This window comes from Oncorhynchus kisutch, linkage group LG9 (genome assembly GCF_002021735.2).
Source record: "Oncorhynchus kisutch isolate 150728-3 linkage group LG9, Okis_V2, whole genome shotgun sequence".
NCBI lineage: Eukaryota > Metazoa > Chordata > Actinopteri > Salmoniformes > Salmonidae > Oncorhynchus > Oncorhynchus kisutch.
Window position 1 is genome coordinate 5,375,361 of NC_034182.2, and position 20,266 is coordinate 5,395,626.

Consider the following 20,266-nt stretch of genomic DNA (forward strand, 5'->3'; position numbering starts at 1 on the left):
AAATATCAATAATATTTTCCTGCAACTTGAGTGACACGGTAACGCATGGAAACGCTACCACGTTAACAAACAAGTTCTATTTTGAAACAGAGCCCATGCCCTCATTTTTCAGAGTTTGTCAGTGATTGTATGTTAGAAACCTTAGAATCGGCTCTTTCCAATAATGTAAAGAAATGTAAAAGCTGACCTGGATGAACCTTCGTAGGATGATTTGAAAAAGTCCCCATTGTATCCACGTTTCATACATTTTCCTACCCTCACTCTGCTTTGTTAGATATCATGCACATTGATATCTTGCTAACACGTTAGCCAACTGCCTTTTTAATAGTAGGCAGCAGATAGTTATCTACAGTAAATAGGACTAATTGTAGGGTAGGGCAGCTCAGCCCCCAAAGTCACTTTAACAACCAAATGCAAGAATCTCCTCTGTGTTGTATTAGGAATTCAACATTCTCAGTTTTATTTCTCCAACCCCCCCCATTGGCTCACCTCTGAGAAGCAGAGTTCACATCATATAGATCTGATATCTGATTGGAGGTTAACTTTACAATAATACTATTGGCCAACAACTCAGATTTAGAATCTAAACAACTCAGATGCTTTAAATTTTTTTTATAAAAAATAAAAAAAGAGTCTAAGAATCATTGTTCTTTCTCTTTTTTCTTCAGGACCTGCTATAGTGAGATTTCTATTTCTATTTTGAATTCCATTCTCAGACATTTCTTCATTGCCTATTACTGTAACTCAACTATAGTGTTCTTTCATATTGCTAATTATCTTTATGGAGTCAGATAAACATTTTAATATGCTGAATACTTAGTCTTATTACGAGTTGCCCTTGAGGTATTTATAATATCATCTACACTGTACAAATATCTACACTGTCAAATATTACTTCCCCACTACAGTAGCAGAACATGCTCAACATAAATGTCAACAAGTTATTGTAGCCTATAGCTTTGTGTGACTCCAGGAAAAGAGGAATAGTGCAGTGGCAATGCTCTCCCTCTCATAAATCACATGCACATTGTTTAAAAAGGAATTTATGGGTGTTTGCGATCTGAAAGCCTTTGGCGCTTCGCAGCCCATTCAAATTTCAGAAATCCCAGAAGGCATGCTTAATAAAAGTTCACGTTAAAAGCAGAGTTGTAGTTTAAGTTTGACACATATGTATATTTACCCATAAGTTCTTAGGTAAATATAAGGACCTTTAAAAATGTACCTTGTTAAATGTCAATACAAAAATATGAAATGCAGATTCCTGTGTGCGTTCCCTCAGTCTAAATGCTAAAGCATTTCTGTGACAATAGACAAGTCCAGCATCAAGGACAGAACTACAATAATGTAAATGAAGAGAATAAATGCATTTAAAGGAATTCAGTGAAGCTTTGTAATTGACAGGTTTGATGTCGGACAAGAATATAATGTTCATGATTTATTGTGTGCCAAAGCCGGTAAGATAAAGGGCAACATTTTATACTGAGGCGTTGGCGGGACTATTAAACAGATTACTGCATTAAAGACTACCTCGCCAAAGGAAATCAATGTACAGGCTTTGTTACAGACAATACCTTTCATAGTAAAGTTAACAGCTTTTCGAGTCGGGAAGACCGACACAGACTGACTATCTATCCATGGCCTAATATATAATTCATGACAATGTTCTCCCACTCATAAATCACATGCACATTTTTTTTTAAAGAAGGAATTTAAGGGTTTGCAATCTGACAGCCTTTGTGTGTGAGACAGCCCATTAAATGTCTGAAATCCCAGAAGGCATCCCTAATAAAAGTTCCACAATAGGCCTATTTTTGCGTTCCAGCATTCTCCATCTATGTCTCCTTGCAAAGCTGCTAAATATCCCTATCTGTTACTCTGGAGGCTCTCGGTCATATTAGGAGTACACGATTGACATTTCAAAAGGTGAGGCCTAAGAATTCAACTGGAAAAATGAAGACTACAGCCAATGACCTATTTTAGCTGGCAGCAGTCTTGTAAAGGATAAATATTCATCTGGTTAACCTGATTTACAGACTTGTAATCTTGATCAAGAAAGGTGATACCCTCTGAAAATATTGTCTCGGGCTAAACAACCAAACTTCTGAACAGCTTAAAGAACATTACATCTAAGCAGGGAACCTTATTTTAATGCATTTGATAACTGTCTAGGCAGGGAGGAGAAAGTGCCTGCCTTAAAGAAAGGATTCTCAAGCTTTGCTGGACTGACAGGTGCAAATAACAAATGGAAATGAGGGTTGTTAAGGTGTTGGATACCACAATGGGGTATGTGTCTTATTCATGTCGTTATGCTCTAGAACGGTTTGCTTTAAAATCATTTGCACATACAGTACCACAATCAACACTGATTGTTTTGCAAAACCAAAAAATTTAGCTACATGTGTATACAGTGGGGTTAACAAGTATTTGATAAAATTGGCAGTGTTTCCTACTTACAAAGCATGTAGAGGTCTGTGATTTTTATCATAGGTACACTTCAACTGTGAGAGACGGAACCTAAAACAAAAATCCCAAAATCACATTGTATGATTTTAAAATAATTACTGGGCCAATTGCGTGTCGCTTCAGGGGTCTCCCAGTCACGGCCAGCTGCGACACAGCCCGGGATTGAACCCGGATCTGTAGTGGCGCCTCAAGAACTGCAGTGCCTTAGACAACTGCGCCACTCGGGAGACCGCCAAAAATATTTTAAGTCTTGAGACAATTGAGACGGATTGTGTATGTGTGCCATTCAGAGGGTGAATGGGTAAGACAAAATATTTAAGTGCCTTTGAATGGGGTATGGTACTATAGTAGGTGCCAGGCACACTGGTTTGTGTCAAGAACTGCAACACTGCAGGGTTTTTCATGCTCAACAGTATCCCATGTGTAGCAAGAATGATCCACCACAACAAGGACACGGCCCCCGGCATCAGCCAGCCCTAGCTTGGACAACACCTGCCAGTCTTGCACAGCGCGATATCAATTCCAGAGCATATCGGACTGCTTCTCTCTACCATATCACCAGATCCCTGCCGCTCTGGATCATTACACTGGATCATTACTCCTAGCTAGCTGCTAGCTAGTTGCAAACGAGTGGCTACTGTTAGCTAATGCCTCTGTCCCGAAGCAAGCACGAGCTAGCCTCGAGTTAGGCCCATATACCAACTAATTCTAGGGCTACAATGACCTCCTTTGCCAATTGGCCTGGACCCTTTATTGTCGACACAGAGCCCTGCTGATCCATCACGACTGGACTGCTGACATGATCACCCGATGTGGACTCAACAGGCTATTCTGTTACGATATTGCCGCAACTACAGAACCATCTACTAGCCCCGGCCCGTTAGCTTTTTCTGAATGCTGTGTCACCTGCTCGCCCAGCGTTGTAGTGAATACCGTACAGCACCCTGACTCACCTATTGCTACTCTTTTGACCCTATGATCACTCAGCTACACAGCTGATGCCCCCTGGATAGTTTCAATAACACGGTACCTCATTTTGTTAACCTGTCGGCCCCAGCCTCGAACTCAGGCACTGTATGTATCAAACTGACCCGCTCTGCCCTTTCTTCGCCATTTACCCATTGTTGTCTTAGCTCTCCCGATCTACACCTGTGATTGCTTTATGCCTCTCTCAAATATCAAAATTCCTTGTCTACTGCTGTCTTGGCTAGTTTGTATTGCTTTATTTCACTGTAGAGACCTCAGTCCTGCTCAAAATGCCTTAGATAGCTTTTTCGTCCCGCCCCACACACATGCAGAGACATCACTTATGTTAATTGATGCCTCCAGAGACGAAACCTCGCTCATCATCACGCAACACATAGGTTTACCTCGACTGTACTCACATCCTACCATACCCTTGTCTGTACATTATGCCTTGAATCTATTCTACAACACCCAGAAATCTGCTTCTTTTATTTTTTGTCCCCAAAGCACTAGACAACCAGTTCTTATAGCCTTTTAGCCTGGGTTAACCTCTACATCACCACAGGAACAGAGGAGGAGAAGGATAAGGGTATAAGAGTAGGATAATGTAGAGGTTAACCCAGGCCCTGTAGCCCCCAATTCCACTCCAACTCTCCTTCCATGGCCTCCAACTGCGCTTAAATGCATGTAAAACTAAATGCATGCTCTTCAACCAATCGGTGCCCGCACCCGCCCGCCTAGCATCACTACTCTGGACGGTTCTTACTTAGAATATGTGGACAACTACAAATACCTAGGTGTCTGGTTAGACTGTAAACTCTCCTTCCAGACTCACATTAAGCATCTCCAATACAAAATTGAATCTAGAATTGGCTTCCTATTTTGCAATAAAGCATCCTTCACTCATGCTGCCAAACATACCACCATAAAACTGACTATCCTACCGACCCTTGACTTTGGTGATGTCATTTACAAAATAGCCTCCAACACTCTACTCAGAAAATTGGATCCATCACAGTATCATCTGTTTCATCACCAAAGCCCCATATACTACCCACCACTGCGACCTGTATGCTCTCGTTGGCTGGCCCACGCTTAATATTTGTCGCCAAACCCACTGGCTCCAGGTCATCTATAAGTCTAGCTAGATAAAGCCCCGCCTTGTCTCAGCTCACTGGTCACCATAGCAGCACCCACCCATAGCATGCGCTCCAGCAGGTATATTTCACTGGTCAACCCCAAAGCCAACTCCTCCTTTGGCCACCTTTCCTTCCAGTTCTCTGCTGCCAATGACTGGAACGAATTGTTTGTGTAGCACTGCTTTGCTTTATCTTGGCCAGGTCGCAGTTGTAAATGAGAACTTGTTCTAAACTGGCCTACCGGTTTAAATGAAGGTGAAATAAATAAAAAATGAAAAATATGCCCTGACGAATTGAGGCAGTGTTGGGGGGGGGGGGTTGTTAGCGTTCTTAATGTTTCATATAATCAGTGTTCACAACGCACACCGTTTCAGAACTCAGAACCCAAACCACTCCCCCCTTTGGACCAGGCGCCACATTAGAAGCAGATAAGCTGGTGGAATGTTACCTATGGCTTTGTTTATCTGACAAGGCTCCAGGTTTAGGGAAAGTGTTTTCCTTGTACGGCTCACATACCACAGAGGGGTAAGGCCTGATAACCAGGAACACATGGGGTCCCCAGAGAGAGGCCCTCTGTGACACGGACATCACTGATTACACTACCTCACAGAGGAACGCAACCCCAGGCAAGGAGAGAAAGACACCAATGTTTGTGTGTGAGTATTTGTGTATGAGCGTGCATACAGGTGTGTGTGTGATTCCATGTGTATCACAAGGTGATACTGTGTGGGGGAGGACGGGTTGGCAGCAGGCGATGGGGATACGAAATAGATGAGTAGGAACAGAGAAAGGATGACAGTGGAGGAGATAGTGCTGCAGCCATTACAGGACTCTCTCTGTTCTCCCTCTCACTGAGACGGGCTGGTCAGTAGGGCCGGGAGGATACCAGTATCACGATACTCGTTAGTATCGGGGGAAGGAAACAAAACACGAAGTGGGTTTAACATCTTTAGGAAAACAGCCCTGATGTTGGAAAACAAAAATCATTATGCTTTCATCCGGAGTCACATTTATTTATTTTCCAAGCTGTAGCACACAATATTTTACATCCACAGGTTTTTAAAGGACCAAAGACTTTGGTCTGCTTCGTGTTTTCATTTTTTCCATGGAAAACATATTGCAATACTGGTATTGTCACAGTAAAACTGCTCAGTGCTACAATGCTATTACCTAGTCTCATCTCCATGAACGGGTCGTTATAGGGCAAGAACACACAGCTCTCCACAGAGGAAGAAGAAGGGGAGGACAGTGTTTTACTGGGTTCAGATAGATAGACCCAAGAAAGGATGAAAGGAGAGAAATACGAATCAACTATCAAATGAAAGTCAGAAAGCTCATTAATCAAGTTCACTTCTTATTGATGCAAAACTGTGTGGACTCAAAACGGTAGGGGATTATTTTGTTCTGCAGAAACGTCAACGGTTCCTAGTATTTGAAGTTGCCGGTCCTGTCTCAGTCCAGACATCTTGATACCGGTGCAGAAGCTAAAAAGCCTGACAGTTTGATCTCGAGGTAGCTGTATATTACACAGACAACATGGCAAACGCTTGTCTGTGTGATAAATGGGGTCAGAATGAAATGGCACATTTTTGGAATGCTCCGTCTTTACAGATGTCGGCTTGACAGCTCCCTGTAAATCCACTCTTAAATTCTCTACTGCTCTCTCTCTCCGCCAACCCCCCCCCCCACTCTCTCTCTGTCTGTCTGTCTCTCCTTCCCTCCTGTCTATATCACATTTCAAATCAAAGCAAATGTATTTATATAGCCCTTCGTACATGAGCTGATATCTCAAAGTGCTGTTCAGAAACCCAGCCTAAAACCCCAAACAGCAAGCAATGCAGGTGTAGAAGCAGGGTCGCTATTCCTCTGTTAGCTCGTCACTAAGGTCACAACGGCATGACACACAGCCGTCAAAATTCCCTAGACCAAAGGCAGGGAGTGGCAGAGCAATGGGTGAGATGCAGTGGTTAGTCGTGGCGGTGCCCACATCTGCTCTGATTTAAGGGGAATATGTTGTAGTGGTAAGGTGGGCTCAGCAGGCACCTCCATATCTCATTTCCTAGGGCTGAAGTGTAATCTGCTTATGTTTCAGCAGGAAGGACGTGGTACGTGATCTTAATCTTCTGGGTACACTATACGGCATGTCAACGGAGTAGAAGCCTCTTCACTTTCAACACACGTGACACATAGGTTAAACGAGTGGGTGGCTCTTATTTCTAGTGAATTAAGTGTTTGTGGACCTACTGACTTGATACATTAAATTATTAACTACATTTGGAAAGCTCTATATGAATACATCATCTGATGCTGTATTGTACAGACAGAAACCATATCTGTAAATATAACACAGGGAGGAAATCCAAATCGTTTCCGCGGTTCCGCGGTTGCCTTCGTTACCAAAATATTATCAAGTCCTTTCATGTCTCTGCATAGAGCGTTCGACAGCACTTCAATTGCACACTTGTTGACTGCACAGTAATGATCTCCTCAAGGCGAAAGTAACAGAAAATTATATTTCCAAAGTCACTGCTTATAGAAACAATCGTATCAATAATAACCAACCTGATAGTAGGGTCTCGATCTTATTCACATATGTTATGCTCTGGAATGGTTTGCTTTAAAATCAATTGCACAATCAAAACATAATTGTTTGCAAAACCATATACTGTAGCTACATTTGTATATATAAAATCAGTTTGGCCTTCCTATGACATCTATTAACGCAGTGGCCTCAATGTTCCCAAACTGCATGCTCCATATCAATAGCATGTCATACATGCAGATTCATTCCTGCAGCAGCACAGGCTCCAAATGAAGCTATAAGCACTTAGCCCTGTGGACCTTGGAGCTGAGCTGTGTTGTGACCGTCTCAAAAACACAGCTATCTAAGCAATATGTTTTTAGTACTGCTAATGTCATCACACCCAGAGAATGGTTATGGAATGCATTTGTATTTTGTAGCGTATTGTAGTGCATCATTTTGCAATACGAGCTGGTTTATATAGAGCAATGCATTGGTTGTGGCGCCCTCCTTCTCAAGCAGCCTATGGAGTGCTTTCTCTCTGACCAACAGTGCCTCTGTTTGGTGGCACTGTGGTATCTATCTATCTATCTCATCATCACATTCTGCTCAAGGGAGGGGAGTGTGTAAGTTGGGGCTGTAGATCACCATGGGAATCAAGAGATCTTGTTTTGTACTATACACTTAGAAAAAAGGGTACTTTGGGGTTCTATATAGAACCTTTTGGTTCTTCGGATTATATTAAAGAAGCCTATACTAAATATATATATATATATATATATATATATATATATATATATATATATATATATATATATATATATATATATATATATATATATATATATATATATATATATATATATATATATATATATATATATATATATCCAGTGAAGACAGAAAAACCTTGAGGGTTCTATCCCTCTCCAGAGTGTAATGGGGATTTTAGAAATTAAACAGCAAACAAAGGCTAACCCAGTCACATCAAAGAGCTAAGAGCTAACCTAACACATCAAAAGCTAACCCAGTCACATCAAAGAGCTAAGAGCTAACCTAACACATCAAAAGCTAACCCAGTCACATCAAAGAGCTAAGAGCTAACCTAACACATCAAAAGCTAACCCAGTCACATCAAAGAGCTAAGAGCTAACCTAACACATCAAAAGCTAACCCAGTCACATCAAAGAGCTAAGAGCTAACCTAACACATCAAAAGCTAACCCAGTCACATCAAAGAGCTAAGAGCTAACCTAACACATCAAAAGCTAACCCAGTCACATCAAAGAGCTAAGAGCTAACCTAACACATCAAAAGCTAACCCAGTCACATCAAAGAGCTAAGAGCTAACCTAACACATCAAAAGCTAACCCAGTCACATCAAAGAGCTAAGAGCTAACCTAACACATCAAAAGCTAACCCAGTCACATCAAAGAGCTAAGAGCTAACCTAACACATCAAAAGCTAACCCAGTCACATCAAAGAGCTAAGAGCTAACCTAACACATCAAAAGCTAACCCAGTCACATCAAAGAGCTAAGAGCTAACCTAACACATCAAAAGCTAACCCAGTCACATCAAAGAGCTAAGAGCTAACCTAACACATCAAAAGCTAACCCAGTCACATCAAAGAGCTAAGAGCTAACCTAACACATCAAAAGCTAACCCAGTCACATCAAAGAGCTAAGAGCTAACCTAACACATCAAAAGCTAACCCAGTCACATCAAAGAGCTAAGAGCTAACCTAACACATCAAAAGCTAACCCAGTCACATCAAAGAGCTAAGAGCTAACCTAACACATCAAAAGCTAACCCAGTCACATCAAAGAGCTAAGAGCTAACCTAACACATCAAAAGCTAACCCAGTCACATCAAAGAGCTAAGAGCTAACCTAACACATCAAAAGCTAACCCAGTCACATCAAAGAGCTAAGAGCTAACCTAACACATCAAAAGCTAACCCAGTCACATCAAAGAGCTAAGAGCTAACCTAACACATCAAAAGCTAACCCAGTCACATCAAAGAGCTAAGAGCTAACCTAACACATCAAAAGCTAACCCAGTCACCTCAAACTCTGAAATGACAGCTAACATTCCCTCTTCATTTGTTTTAGCTGTTTTCCATTGACATTTATATCCATATGATGGTGCTGTATGACTTCACCTGTTCAGAAAAATGGCGAGCTGAAGTCTGACACATTAAATCTTTCCCTTGCCATAGAGAGTTAATTCATATTTTGCAACATTGTTGCCAAGGTCTGAGTGGCAAACAGCTATATAGTAGATAAATAAAGTTGAAACGTTATTAGAATGAGCATGTTTGTAAGCTAGCTAGCTAAACAGAAAAAGCTAGACTACTTTAATTTGCCACTTCACAAGCTAGCTTTCTCTTTCTAATAAACCATTTTTTATTATGGGATATGCCAAATAGAGCTACAGACCCAGTCTGACATTAGTAATTAGCTAATTCTCTCTTTCATTTCAGAGTCAATTGAGGGGACTATGTTCATTAAAACCATTAGAAGACTGATTCTGAATGAGAAGAGGTATGTATAAATTATTTATAATAAATTATGAATAATAAGTATTGGTGATTCAATAGCCTAGTTAATCATTGCATGACTTTTAACACACAATCTATGTTTTGCAGTATCCCAGAACTATCAGAGGCTCTCTCTTGCAGTATCCCAGAACTATCAGAGGCTCTCTCTTGCAGTATCCCAGAACTATCAGAGGCTCTCTCTTTCAGTATCCCAGAACTATCAGAGGCCCTCTCTTTCAGTAACGCAGAACTATCAGAGGCTCTCTCTTTCAGTATCCCAGAACTATCAGAGGCTCTCTCTTTCAGTATCCCAGAACTATCAGAGGCTCTCTCTTTCAGTATCCCAGAACTATCAGAGGCTCTCTCTTTCAGTATCCCAGAACTATCAGAGGCTCTCTCTTTCGGCTGCTGCGGACAACGGCATGGCAGTTGTTCTTCTACATCATAATAATTGTATGTCTGCATAGCATTTTGGCAGGTTAACTCATGCTTATTTCTGGAGATTAATTCATGTTCATTTTTTCTTCTTATTTGGAACCAGTCAAGCAGGTAGTCCAGTGCCTAAGGAGTTGGGCTCGTGGCCGAAAGGTGGCATGGTCTAATCCCGGGTCGGGCGTTAAGAGAAAAGAAAAATGGCAGAATTGATCCTGAACATATCCTCAAAACATTCCCTTATGTTAGGCCCTTGAGCAAGGCCCTTAACCCCACAACATGCTCTCCATCAAGGGGCGATACATGCAGCTTGAACCTGTGGTTGTCTCAACTATATGTGTGATGTCTGCTGTTTGGTGGTGGTTGAGAATGGAGCAGAAGACACCTTTTTGTTGAACACTAACTAATGGACAAAGTATTGTACTTCATATTTTCTAACTATGTTCACATTGAATGCAAATCATTCTAAAAACTATGCTGGTATTCTTTTGCCCATTATTTAATTGTTTATTAAAGTATATCCTTAGCTCAAAATATTATTATTTAATAGTAGTAGCCATAATTCATAAATGGCACCATTCAGTGTTCTCCAGTATATGGAACCATTTTGTTTCAGTGACCAAATAACCATATAAGTGTGTACAAAACTTGGGGAGCCAAAAGCCTTATTGGTTGATAGGACTTCAGCTCAGAGTGTTTCCTGGTCCGGTTACATGGTCAGGCTAAACTCCAGGCCCTAGGTATTACACTAAGGGGTAAAGGTCAGTGAGGTTGGGTGACATGTGACCTTGTCCTCACCTGTAGTAAGTGGGTGGTGGCCCCAGGGTCAGAGGTCATGGCTTCGTTCTGTTCCGTGTTGAGCTGTGTCAGCTGCTGCTCCTCCTCCTTCGCCTTATCCCTTCCGTCGTCATCATCCAGCTCATCAAGGCTCTGCAATACAGAGCGAGAGAGTTGAACACACCTTATTGAATAATTAAGGTGTGAATATAGGGGTCAACTTATCGAATTGTTTTTAGGTGTAATTTTTTTTAAACTATGCTATACACTAAGTAACATATCAAAAGGATGTATATTATTGTAAGAGAGAGAGAGAGATATATACAGAGAAAGAGAAATAAAGTGAGAGAGGCACGGGGAGTGAGAAACCACCGTTGACAGCCGAGGTCATTCTCACTGTAACCGTGGTAACCTCCAGAGAGATGTGGCCCAGGTCCCCTTAATCCTCTTAAGACATGATTTCTTTTACAGCCCCTAAACAGCTCTAACACAGCCTAGTCCACATTCACCGGGACATGCAGGAAACAGGAAGACGGCCGGCAAGGGGTCCTTACACTGCTGCTGTGGACGTGTAGTCAGAGAGGCCTTTTTGACAAGTGGAATGTCCCCGAAAACACGGAGTCATCAACACCATGTGATGTAGGGGTCAGTCAGGGCACAGCGAGAAATTGTGCACATCTTTCTGAGAAGGCTTTACTGAGGCATCTCTGCTCTCAGCTTAAATTGTTTATAATATATCATCTTGACTTCCTATTTAGGCAACTTATTCATGAAATATGCGATTAAGTTAAGTAGTGCATCAAAATAAATGAAGATACATTGAGAAAATGCCGTTTGACTTTGAACTCGATGGTTGTATCATCTGCATTGACAGAAACAGGAGCCAACCTCCCACTCGTACAGAACAAAAAACAGTTGTTCCTATTTCCACGCTGTGCAACGAAGAAAAAAAGTGCTTACCGAACGAAAAGGCCCTTGAATGGTAAAAATAGCCTTAAAAAGGCTAAAAGGAATGTAGTCATTTGCAAAGACCTTCCTGCCAAAACATTTATCAGCACGCCTGGGGAAATGCCAACTCCTTTCTCCTCTAACTCAGCCAGAGGCGGACGCTAGCTGTTCCTGTCTGGCCTATATACACACACACACACACACACACACACACACACACACACTTTCAGGAGCATGCTACCTGTGTCAGTGCAAACCTCCTCAGTAAAAGCAGACTGCCTGCCTTTAGCCGTCTGACCCCTACAAAGGGCACAGGGATGCTCTGTGCTGTTTGATTTGCCAAAAGGTTTCCCTGCTCCCCCTCAAATGCCTACAGCAATACACAGCTGTAGACTCCAGGGGTCAGAAACATAGAACTAATAACAGCCACATATGGAATAACAAGGGATATTACACAGTCTAACAGAAGTCCGTCTACATCGACACAGTGATTTAGGACTAAAAACATTGCTATGCAACAGTTGCCCAAACAGAGGGACTTTATATCTGAAACTGGGTTACAAACGTTTATTTTGGATCACGGTGCTGGCTGTTTTACCCACTATTCATTCAAATAATTTCCATGCATTTGTCTTATTCCAGATAAAACAATGGGAGATCTAGGCTCATCCTTTTAAAGGGATGTTTTTGTTTCTGATTTCAGCCAGTGAGGAGACTAAGTTAAGTCATATGGGTATATAACCTTGGTCCAGCATTCCCTTTCACATTACCAAGTCTTATAGTGAAGTATTATAGGATACTGTCCTTAGCATGCTAGTAGATACCATAGACTTCCAGTCATTGTGCTAATGCGAGCTAGCATTAGCTCGCAAAACTTCATACTGGAGGCAGAGACATACAAATAATAGCATACTGTATATGACTAATGTACAGTAACTAACTATTACGAATGGGTATACCGTATCATGGTGTAACTTCACAAATTATCCAACAGACAGCTGTATTTAAAATACAGATAAAACACACTTAGAACACATACACACACCTCGACTAGGGACAAGTATCACCTATTGAAAGCAGGAAGTGGGCACTAGTGGTTGCCCTGGGAAACACAGAGTACATTTCCTCCCGACGAGGGACTCGGATAAAGTGGTGATGATGACACACACCACCAGAGGGGAAGTGGAGGAGTGAGTTCTGAAAAGAAGCAGCCGAGTCCCAACATTCCTTCCTCTTCCTGTTTATAATGTGTGGGATCTCGGCAGGCGTAAAGCATGAGGCCTCTGAAGAGCGTTTACTCAACATGTTATTGAGGTCTCCAAACGCCATAACACCCGTGTTCATGGGAAGACAAGTCCAGTTAAGAAGCTACATCTGGTCCCGACTGTGGCGGTCTATTAGGAATGTGTGTGCTGGGTGGAAATGTGGTCTTTTTGGGGTAAAGTGATCTGCAATCTATCATTCTAATGCTGTAGCCATGGCAGGAGGAATTTGCAAAATGTCTGACTTTGTGTCTATACCTCCCTGAATGGACTGTGTCTATACCTCCCTGAATGGACTGTGTCTATACCTCCCTGAATGGACTGTGTCTATACCTCCCTGAATGGACTGTGTCTATACCTCCCTGAATGGACTGTGTCTATACCTCCCTGAATGGACATTTCTGTGTCTCAAATAACACTGCTCATGTAATGGAGGTGAAGAATCTGAACTGTTTACAGCATCCTCACCTTGTTAGAAGATTTTTTATTTTTTAATCCTCAAGAACAATTTCCAACAGCTGCTCCTTGACATAACTACAGCTGCAGACAGCTCGTACAGGCAGAGCACTCATAGCATCTTCTCTCTCTCTCCTCAGTGTGGTCATACATCTAAATATCCCCTTCCTAAACACTAACACTCATAATACCCTCTCTCCCTCCCTCCTCAGAGGACCCATTTGAAAAATCGAACCTGACCGCCAGCGCCGACTTGTTAACGTGCCAGCGCTCTGTCCGTTTACTCCTCAAATGTATTAATCAACAAGCAAAGGGCACCTCCGTCCGCTGGTATTGTCTTCCCACTGGAGGCTGCTGCTACGGCGTTATTGTGCGACCGTGCTTAATGACTTATGTGCATTAATTACCTGCCGCCTGCCCTGGCACTGACCGAGTTCATTTGGATGATGTGTTAGAGATGGAGAGGAGCAGTGAGGAAAGGAGAGGGACAACGGCACTGAGGTGATTCACACACTGGCCACTGTCCGTTAATAATCAGCGTTGTTCGTTCAGCCTCAGGTATGACCTGGCTCACAAATACAACACATAGCTCTCTGGAGGGACTCTGAGATCTGAGGGAGAAAAAACCTCCACAGTGAGAGTCGGGGGATAAATGTGACACTTGAGGATGTTGTTGCCCATGTGGGTTAAAGTAGAGGTTTGCCAGCTATGAGGCCTGAACCATATCATCTGACAAGGTCATAAGAGCTGGTGTAAAATATGACTGTCTGGTTATCGCAACAACTTGTTATGGTCCCGCGTGGAATAATACTATCATGGAGGCGGATTAGGTGAATGCTGAATTAAACTATGGTTGATTCACTGAGTAAAGAGAACAATGTGAGGATACAAGTGCATTACCCACAATGCCTTTTGGCGGCATAAAGAGTCCACAGGAGTGGTGTTCAGTGCCAGGATTCAGGCAAGCTGTCATGGCGCACACACACAATGAGAGCAGACAGATGGAGATGCTGGTCAGCTATTGGGCCAACCTTAAACCATCCCTGAGCTTCTAAGTCAGTGCCAACTCTCTCTCCCCAAACCCAGAAAGCGGGATTTATCGCCCCTGTTAATCCCAGACTGGTTTTGTTCCCAAAATATGTTGTTTTTCATTTAACTTCTGGGTTGAAATTCCAAATAAACTTGTTTTTCCTTGCAGGGGTTGGTTTGGGCCTTGAAGTCAAACTGTGTACAAGACATTCTCATAAAATGCAGCTTGTCTTGGCTGTGAGTACAACTTCTTTATGTATATATATTTTTTTTAATCAATGTTTATCAAGCACAAGCCTGGACTGGGAAAGGACCATTAAACTGGGTCTAAAGCAGAAGTCCACATTTCCCCCTTTTTATCAAACTTTTCAGCAATAACGTTTTAACAAGCATGGTTAATACTCCACCACACCTCACAGGGACGGAATCTCCATGTGGGGTGACAGTAAAAGTATGCCATTACAAAACATAGGCTACAACTACTAGGAAACACACTATATTTCCTCCGTGGTCATCAATCATGTGACAGTACCAGCATCAGCTTCCCTCTCTGTTGTAGTTAGACCTGGGCAGCCAGGAGGCCAAGCAGAGGTCTACTGTCTGACCTCTGACCCCAGCTATAATCCATCTGTGGGAATAGACCATGCAACAACAACGCACTGTCTCTCTCACTGTGCTCTTGTTTTGCCAGCCTCATTCTATGCTCTATAACCTCTGTGGTTTGGCTGAAGAGCCAGGAATTGAACTGCTGGGCATGTTATGAGGCTTTGGGGAAGAGTTTGAGAGAGGGCAGAGAAGGTATTAAAACAGACTCAGGGCCTAACCTCCTAAAATGGTAGCTTACACTGCAATACCACCCAGCTCTGTACTAACCCCATTCCTAATGTTGTATCACAGAATGGGGTTGTCTTATTTTGGAGAGCATTACGATTTTATATCGACTGTGAAAGAGAATCAATTAAATGGAGCAATAATTGCCATGTGTAGCTAATGGATAACAACTGTTTGGTTGTCCATCGGTCTATGTAGCCCCCAGGAGAGGCCTGAGGCAGACCTTATTAAACCTTGAATATATATGCCATTTGGCAGACGCTTTTATCCAGAGCGACTTACAGTCATGCGTGCATAACATTTTACATATGGGAATCGAACCCATGACCCTGGCGTTACAAGTGCCATGCTCTACCAACGGAGCTACAAAGGACCACCAGTCAGTCTCCTGACAGAGGCACTGCTTTAGGCAGGATGAGCCCTGACCTCAGAGGATGTGTGGTCATGATTTCTCCCCGGTTTCATCCGCAAGCTGTCAGACCGGTCATAAGAACAATGAATGATAGTTTATCGAGTTGCTCAACCGCCATGAAAATATCAAAGGCTTTTTCATGGATACAAATAGGTGACAACATACTTAAATGACATGTATTGCATTATGCATTCCTGGTGCAAAATTAACAGATTATTCATAGGCATCCTGCTACTTGGAGAGTTCTCTGCCTCATGTTTTATTCCCAGCCTTAAATGTGGCTTGCAGTCAGACAGTCATTCAGTCAGAGGCAGTGACAGTCAGACAGTCACTCAGTCAGAGACAGTCATTCAGTCAGAGACAGTGACAGTCAGACAGTCATTCAGCCAGAGACAGTGACAGTCAGACAGTCATTCAGTCAGAGACAGTGACAGTCAGACAGTCATTCAGTCAGAGACGGTGACAGTCAGACAGTCATTCAGTCAGAGACGGTGACAGAAAAGATGAACGGTTCAGGTGAGCATTATTTAAAATGACTCAAACGGAGAAAACAACCTTGGTAAGAAGATGCCACACAACAAGCTCTGAAAAATCGTGTAAAATATTATGAATGCATGTCATTCGCTGATCTTATGTTACGATGTAGCAATTTTCCAGTCGTATGGAGAATTGCTTAATTACATGGTTGCCTCTTCATTCCTAATGAATAATTAGCAGCTGGATGTTTGGTTGAATTTATGCAACAGAGGAAATTGGCTACTGTACACATTAGACTGTCTGTACACAGACTCACCTTGTAACTGTGATGGCCAACAGATCCACTCTCCCCCCATTGTCTTCCCTCCAGAACAACGTGATCTTACACTGTGTAAAAAGGCAGCTTGACGTGAAGGCACATGTATAGCCCGTTCCAGCCGTTATGATTTTGGACCATAACGTATATCTTTCATACCAGGACATGGCATCCATTCATGGAATAAAACCTGAATATTCAAGACAATAATTCTATGTTGGAGTCCATACAGCACATTTGGGCTCATCAGCATCCAATGAGAGCAGTGTTTAATACATCGGTCTAGTCTTCGTAACCTATCAAATCCTCTTATAGAACCATCCCAGTAGGACTGTATACTGTGCAGAACAAACTAACCTGTTTGGCCAGGGGGTCTTTATCTCTGTGTGTTGACTCTAGCTCCCTGCATAAACTCTGCTTGCCTGGGTCTGATAGAAGGGTATGCAGCTTGTAGTTAAGGCCCCATTAGCAAGTCTACTGTTTGTTTTCTCTAGTGTTTGACCAGGGAGGAGTGCCACACGCACATTCAACTGCAAACAAATTCAAATGCAAACACACTCGGTCCGGTCCATTGCTCTGGCTTCCCTGTGCAGGTAGACTCATTGTGCTATCATGATGACAGGAAACCTCTGCATGACTCGAGGTTCAGACATGCCTGTTCACAGGTATAGGGAAAGAGAAAGGGGGTAACTAGTCATTTGCCAGATGTTAAATCCATCTTCAGTTGCCTGAAGACAGTTGCAAGGCCCTCACACCAACTGAATGTATTCAACCGAAAGGTGTCTTCTGCATTTAACCCTCTGAATCAGAGGTACGGGGGGCTGCCTTAAATCGATGTTCCAATCATTGGCACCTGTGGAGCAGTTGTTGGGGGTTAACTGCCTTGCTTAAGAGCAGAAGGGCAGATTTTTCCAACTTGCCGACCCTGGAATTTGAACCAAGCCCTTCGCTTACTGGCCCCACGCTCTTAACCGCTAGGCTACCTGCTGCCCCTACTCAAAGGCAGTGTGGTTTTCAAATGATACCAACAGTTACGTCCAACTCCTCTAGTATGACACGGTTGATACTCTTCCTGTTTGTATGACAACACCATCACGTCTCCAGAGTTGGCGTGAGGGCCTTGAAACTGTCTGAAGGCAAGTGTAGATGGGATACATTTAACATCTGGCTCTTCTATCCACAAGCTAAGGTGCCTGTACTGTACCGTAACTCAACCAGTGTGAAACAGTGAGACCAGGCTCATGGTGGCTGGGACCTGCTGGGACATACCTGAGTACTTAGACCTACAGCTCTGGATCCAGGAACATCATAATGAATCCCTGTAAACCAGAAGTAATCACAGGGTGTATGGTGGTGGTATATGGATTCAGCAGGGAAACTGGTCCTGTGTTTTGTCAAACGCCTCGATCAGACTGACAGCATCATTGGTTTGGATACACCAGAAGTAGATTCATATCCAATGGATAAATCCAACGTATTCATCAAATTGTATTTTTCTTTTTGACTTGACAGAAATAGCAGCAAAAGGTGAATGTTGAACTGTTGTTGGACACACGTCCAGAACCAATGTTGGATAACATTGAAAAAAAATTGGGCTGCAGAATTGATTACGCCGCATTGATGCTGTCTGTCTGATAGAGGCGTAAATCAAATCACATTTTATTTGTCACAGGCGCCGAATACAACAGGTGTAGACTTTACCGTGAAATGCTTACTAACAAGCCCTTAACCAACAGTACAGTTCATGAAATAGAGTTAAGAAAATATTTGAATACTTAAAAAAACAATAAAAGAAAAATAATAGGAGTCAATGTGCAGGGGTTACGGGTACCGAGTCAATGTGCAGGGGTTACGGGTACCGAGTCAATGTGCAGGGGTTACGGGTACCGAGTCAATGTGCAGGGGTACAGGTTAGTCGAGGTCATTTGTACATGTAGGTAGGGGTAAAGTGACCATGCACAGATAATAAACAGTGAGTAGCAGCAGTGTAAAAACAAAGGGGGGGGGGGGGGGGGGGGGGGGGGGGTTATCAATGTAAATAATCCGGGTGGACATTTGATGAATTCTTCAGCAGCCTTACGGCTTGGGGGTAGAAGCTGTCAAGGAGCCTTTTGGACCTCGACTTGCACTCCGGTACAAGTAGAACAACCCCGTGGTGTGAAGCTGTTTCTCCTCCAGCGCCAGGCCGCCAAGCTCCCTCCATTGTTCTGCCATTCACCGCACCATCCACACAGTCCTACAGAAGCATGCAGGGGGAAGCAGTGCAGGTAGCCAGGAGACAAAAGGGAAAGCAGGGCAGCCTCAAATGAGTCCTCTCCCTTCCTTCCTTCCTTCCTTCCTTCCTTCCTCAATGGACAACCATGCGTGGCCATTCCTTTGGCTCCCGACTCACGCTTAGGGGGATGTATGGGCGTCAGGGGAGGTGGGCGGTGCAGTTCGGGAGTTACCACGGTGGTGGGAGGGAATGATAGATATACAGTGTATTCGGAAAGTATTCAGACCCCTTGACTTTTTTTTCTTCATCAATCTACACACAATATCCCATAACGACAAAGCAAAAACGGGTTTTAAAAAAAAGTTAAATTCTCCACATTTATAGAAAATATAAAACTTCAATGTCAAGAATTAAGACCCTTTATTCAGTACTTTGTTGAAGCACCTTTGGCAGCGTTTACAGCCTTGAGTCGTCTTGGGTATGACACTACAAGCTTGGCACACCTGTATTTGGGAGTTACTCTGCATTCTTCTCTGCAGATCCTCTCGAGCTCTGTCAGTCACTGCACAGCTATTTTCAGGTCTCTCCAGAGATGTTCGATTGGGTTCAAATCCGGGCTCTGGCTGGGCCACTCAAGGACCTTCAGAGACTTGTTCTGAAGCCCCTCCTGCGTTGCCTTGGCTGTGTGCTCAGGGTCATTGTCCTGTTGGAAGGTGAACCACCGCCTCAGTTTGTTCTGAGCGCTCTGGAGCTCGTTCTTCATCAAGGATCTCTCTGTACTTTGCTCCGTTCATCTTACCCTCGATCCTGACTAGTCTCATAGTCCCTGCTGCTGAAAAACATACCCACAAGATGATTCTGCCACCAGTATGCTTCACCTTTGGGATGGTGCCAGGTTTCCTCCAGACGTGAAGCTTGACATTGAGGCCAAAGAGTTCAATCTTAGTTTCATCAGACCAGATAATCTTGTTTCTCATTGACTAAGAGTCCTTTAGGTGCCTTTTGGCAAACTCCAAGCAGGCTGTCATGTATCTTTTACTGAGGAGTGGCTTCTGTCTGGCTACTCTACCATTAAGCCCACATTAGTGGAGTGCTGCAGAGTTGGTCGTCCTTCTGGAAGGTTCTCCCATCTCCACAGAGGAACTGTGGAGCTCTGTCAGAGTGACCATCCAGATCTTGGTCACCTCCCTGATCATGGCCCTTCTCCCCCGATTGCTCAGTTTGACCGGTGGACAACAGGTGGACTCCAATCAAGTTGTAGAACCATTTCAAGGATGATCAATGGAAACAGGACACACCTGAGCTCAATTTTCAAGTCTCATAGCAAAAGGTCTGAATACTTACAGTGGGGGAAAAGTATTTAGTCAGCCACCAATTGTGCAAGTTTTCCCACTTAAAAAGATGAGGCCTGTAATGTTCATCATAGGTACACTTCAACTATGACAGACAAAATGAGAGAAAAAAAGACAGAAAATCACATTGT

General features: G+C 43.0%; 1 protein-coding gene and 1 long non-coding RNA gene across 3 annotated transcripts in view; one reads left to right on the top strand and one right to left on the bottom strand.

The window, feature by feature from the left end:
• LOC109896629 (PRKC apoptosis WT1 regulator protein-like) overlaps positions 1-20,266 on the bottom strand; it is a 78,939-nt gene that overhangs the window by 15,763 nt on the left and 42,910 nt on the right. For both annotated transcript variants that reach the window (XM_020490913.2, XM_020490914.2), the window contains exon 3: positions 10,859-10,990. In XM_020490913.2, the coding sequence (XP_020346502.1) occupies positions 10,859-10,990 (132 nt within the window). The remainder of the gene's footprint in view (positions 1-10,858; positions 10,991-20,266) is intronic.
• Positions 8,001-10,535, top strand: LOC109896631 (uncharacterized). Its single transcript, XR_004210966.1, has 2 exons — positions 8,001-9,632; positions 10,170-10,535. It is a non-coding gene; the product is annotated as an uncharacterized LOC109896631 (long non-coding RNA).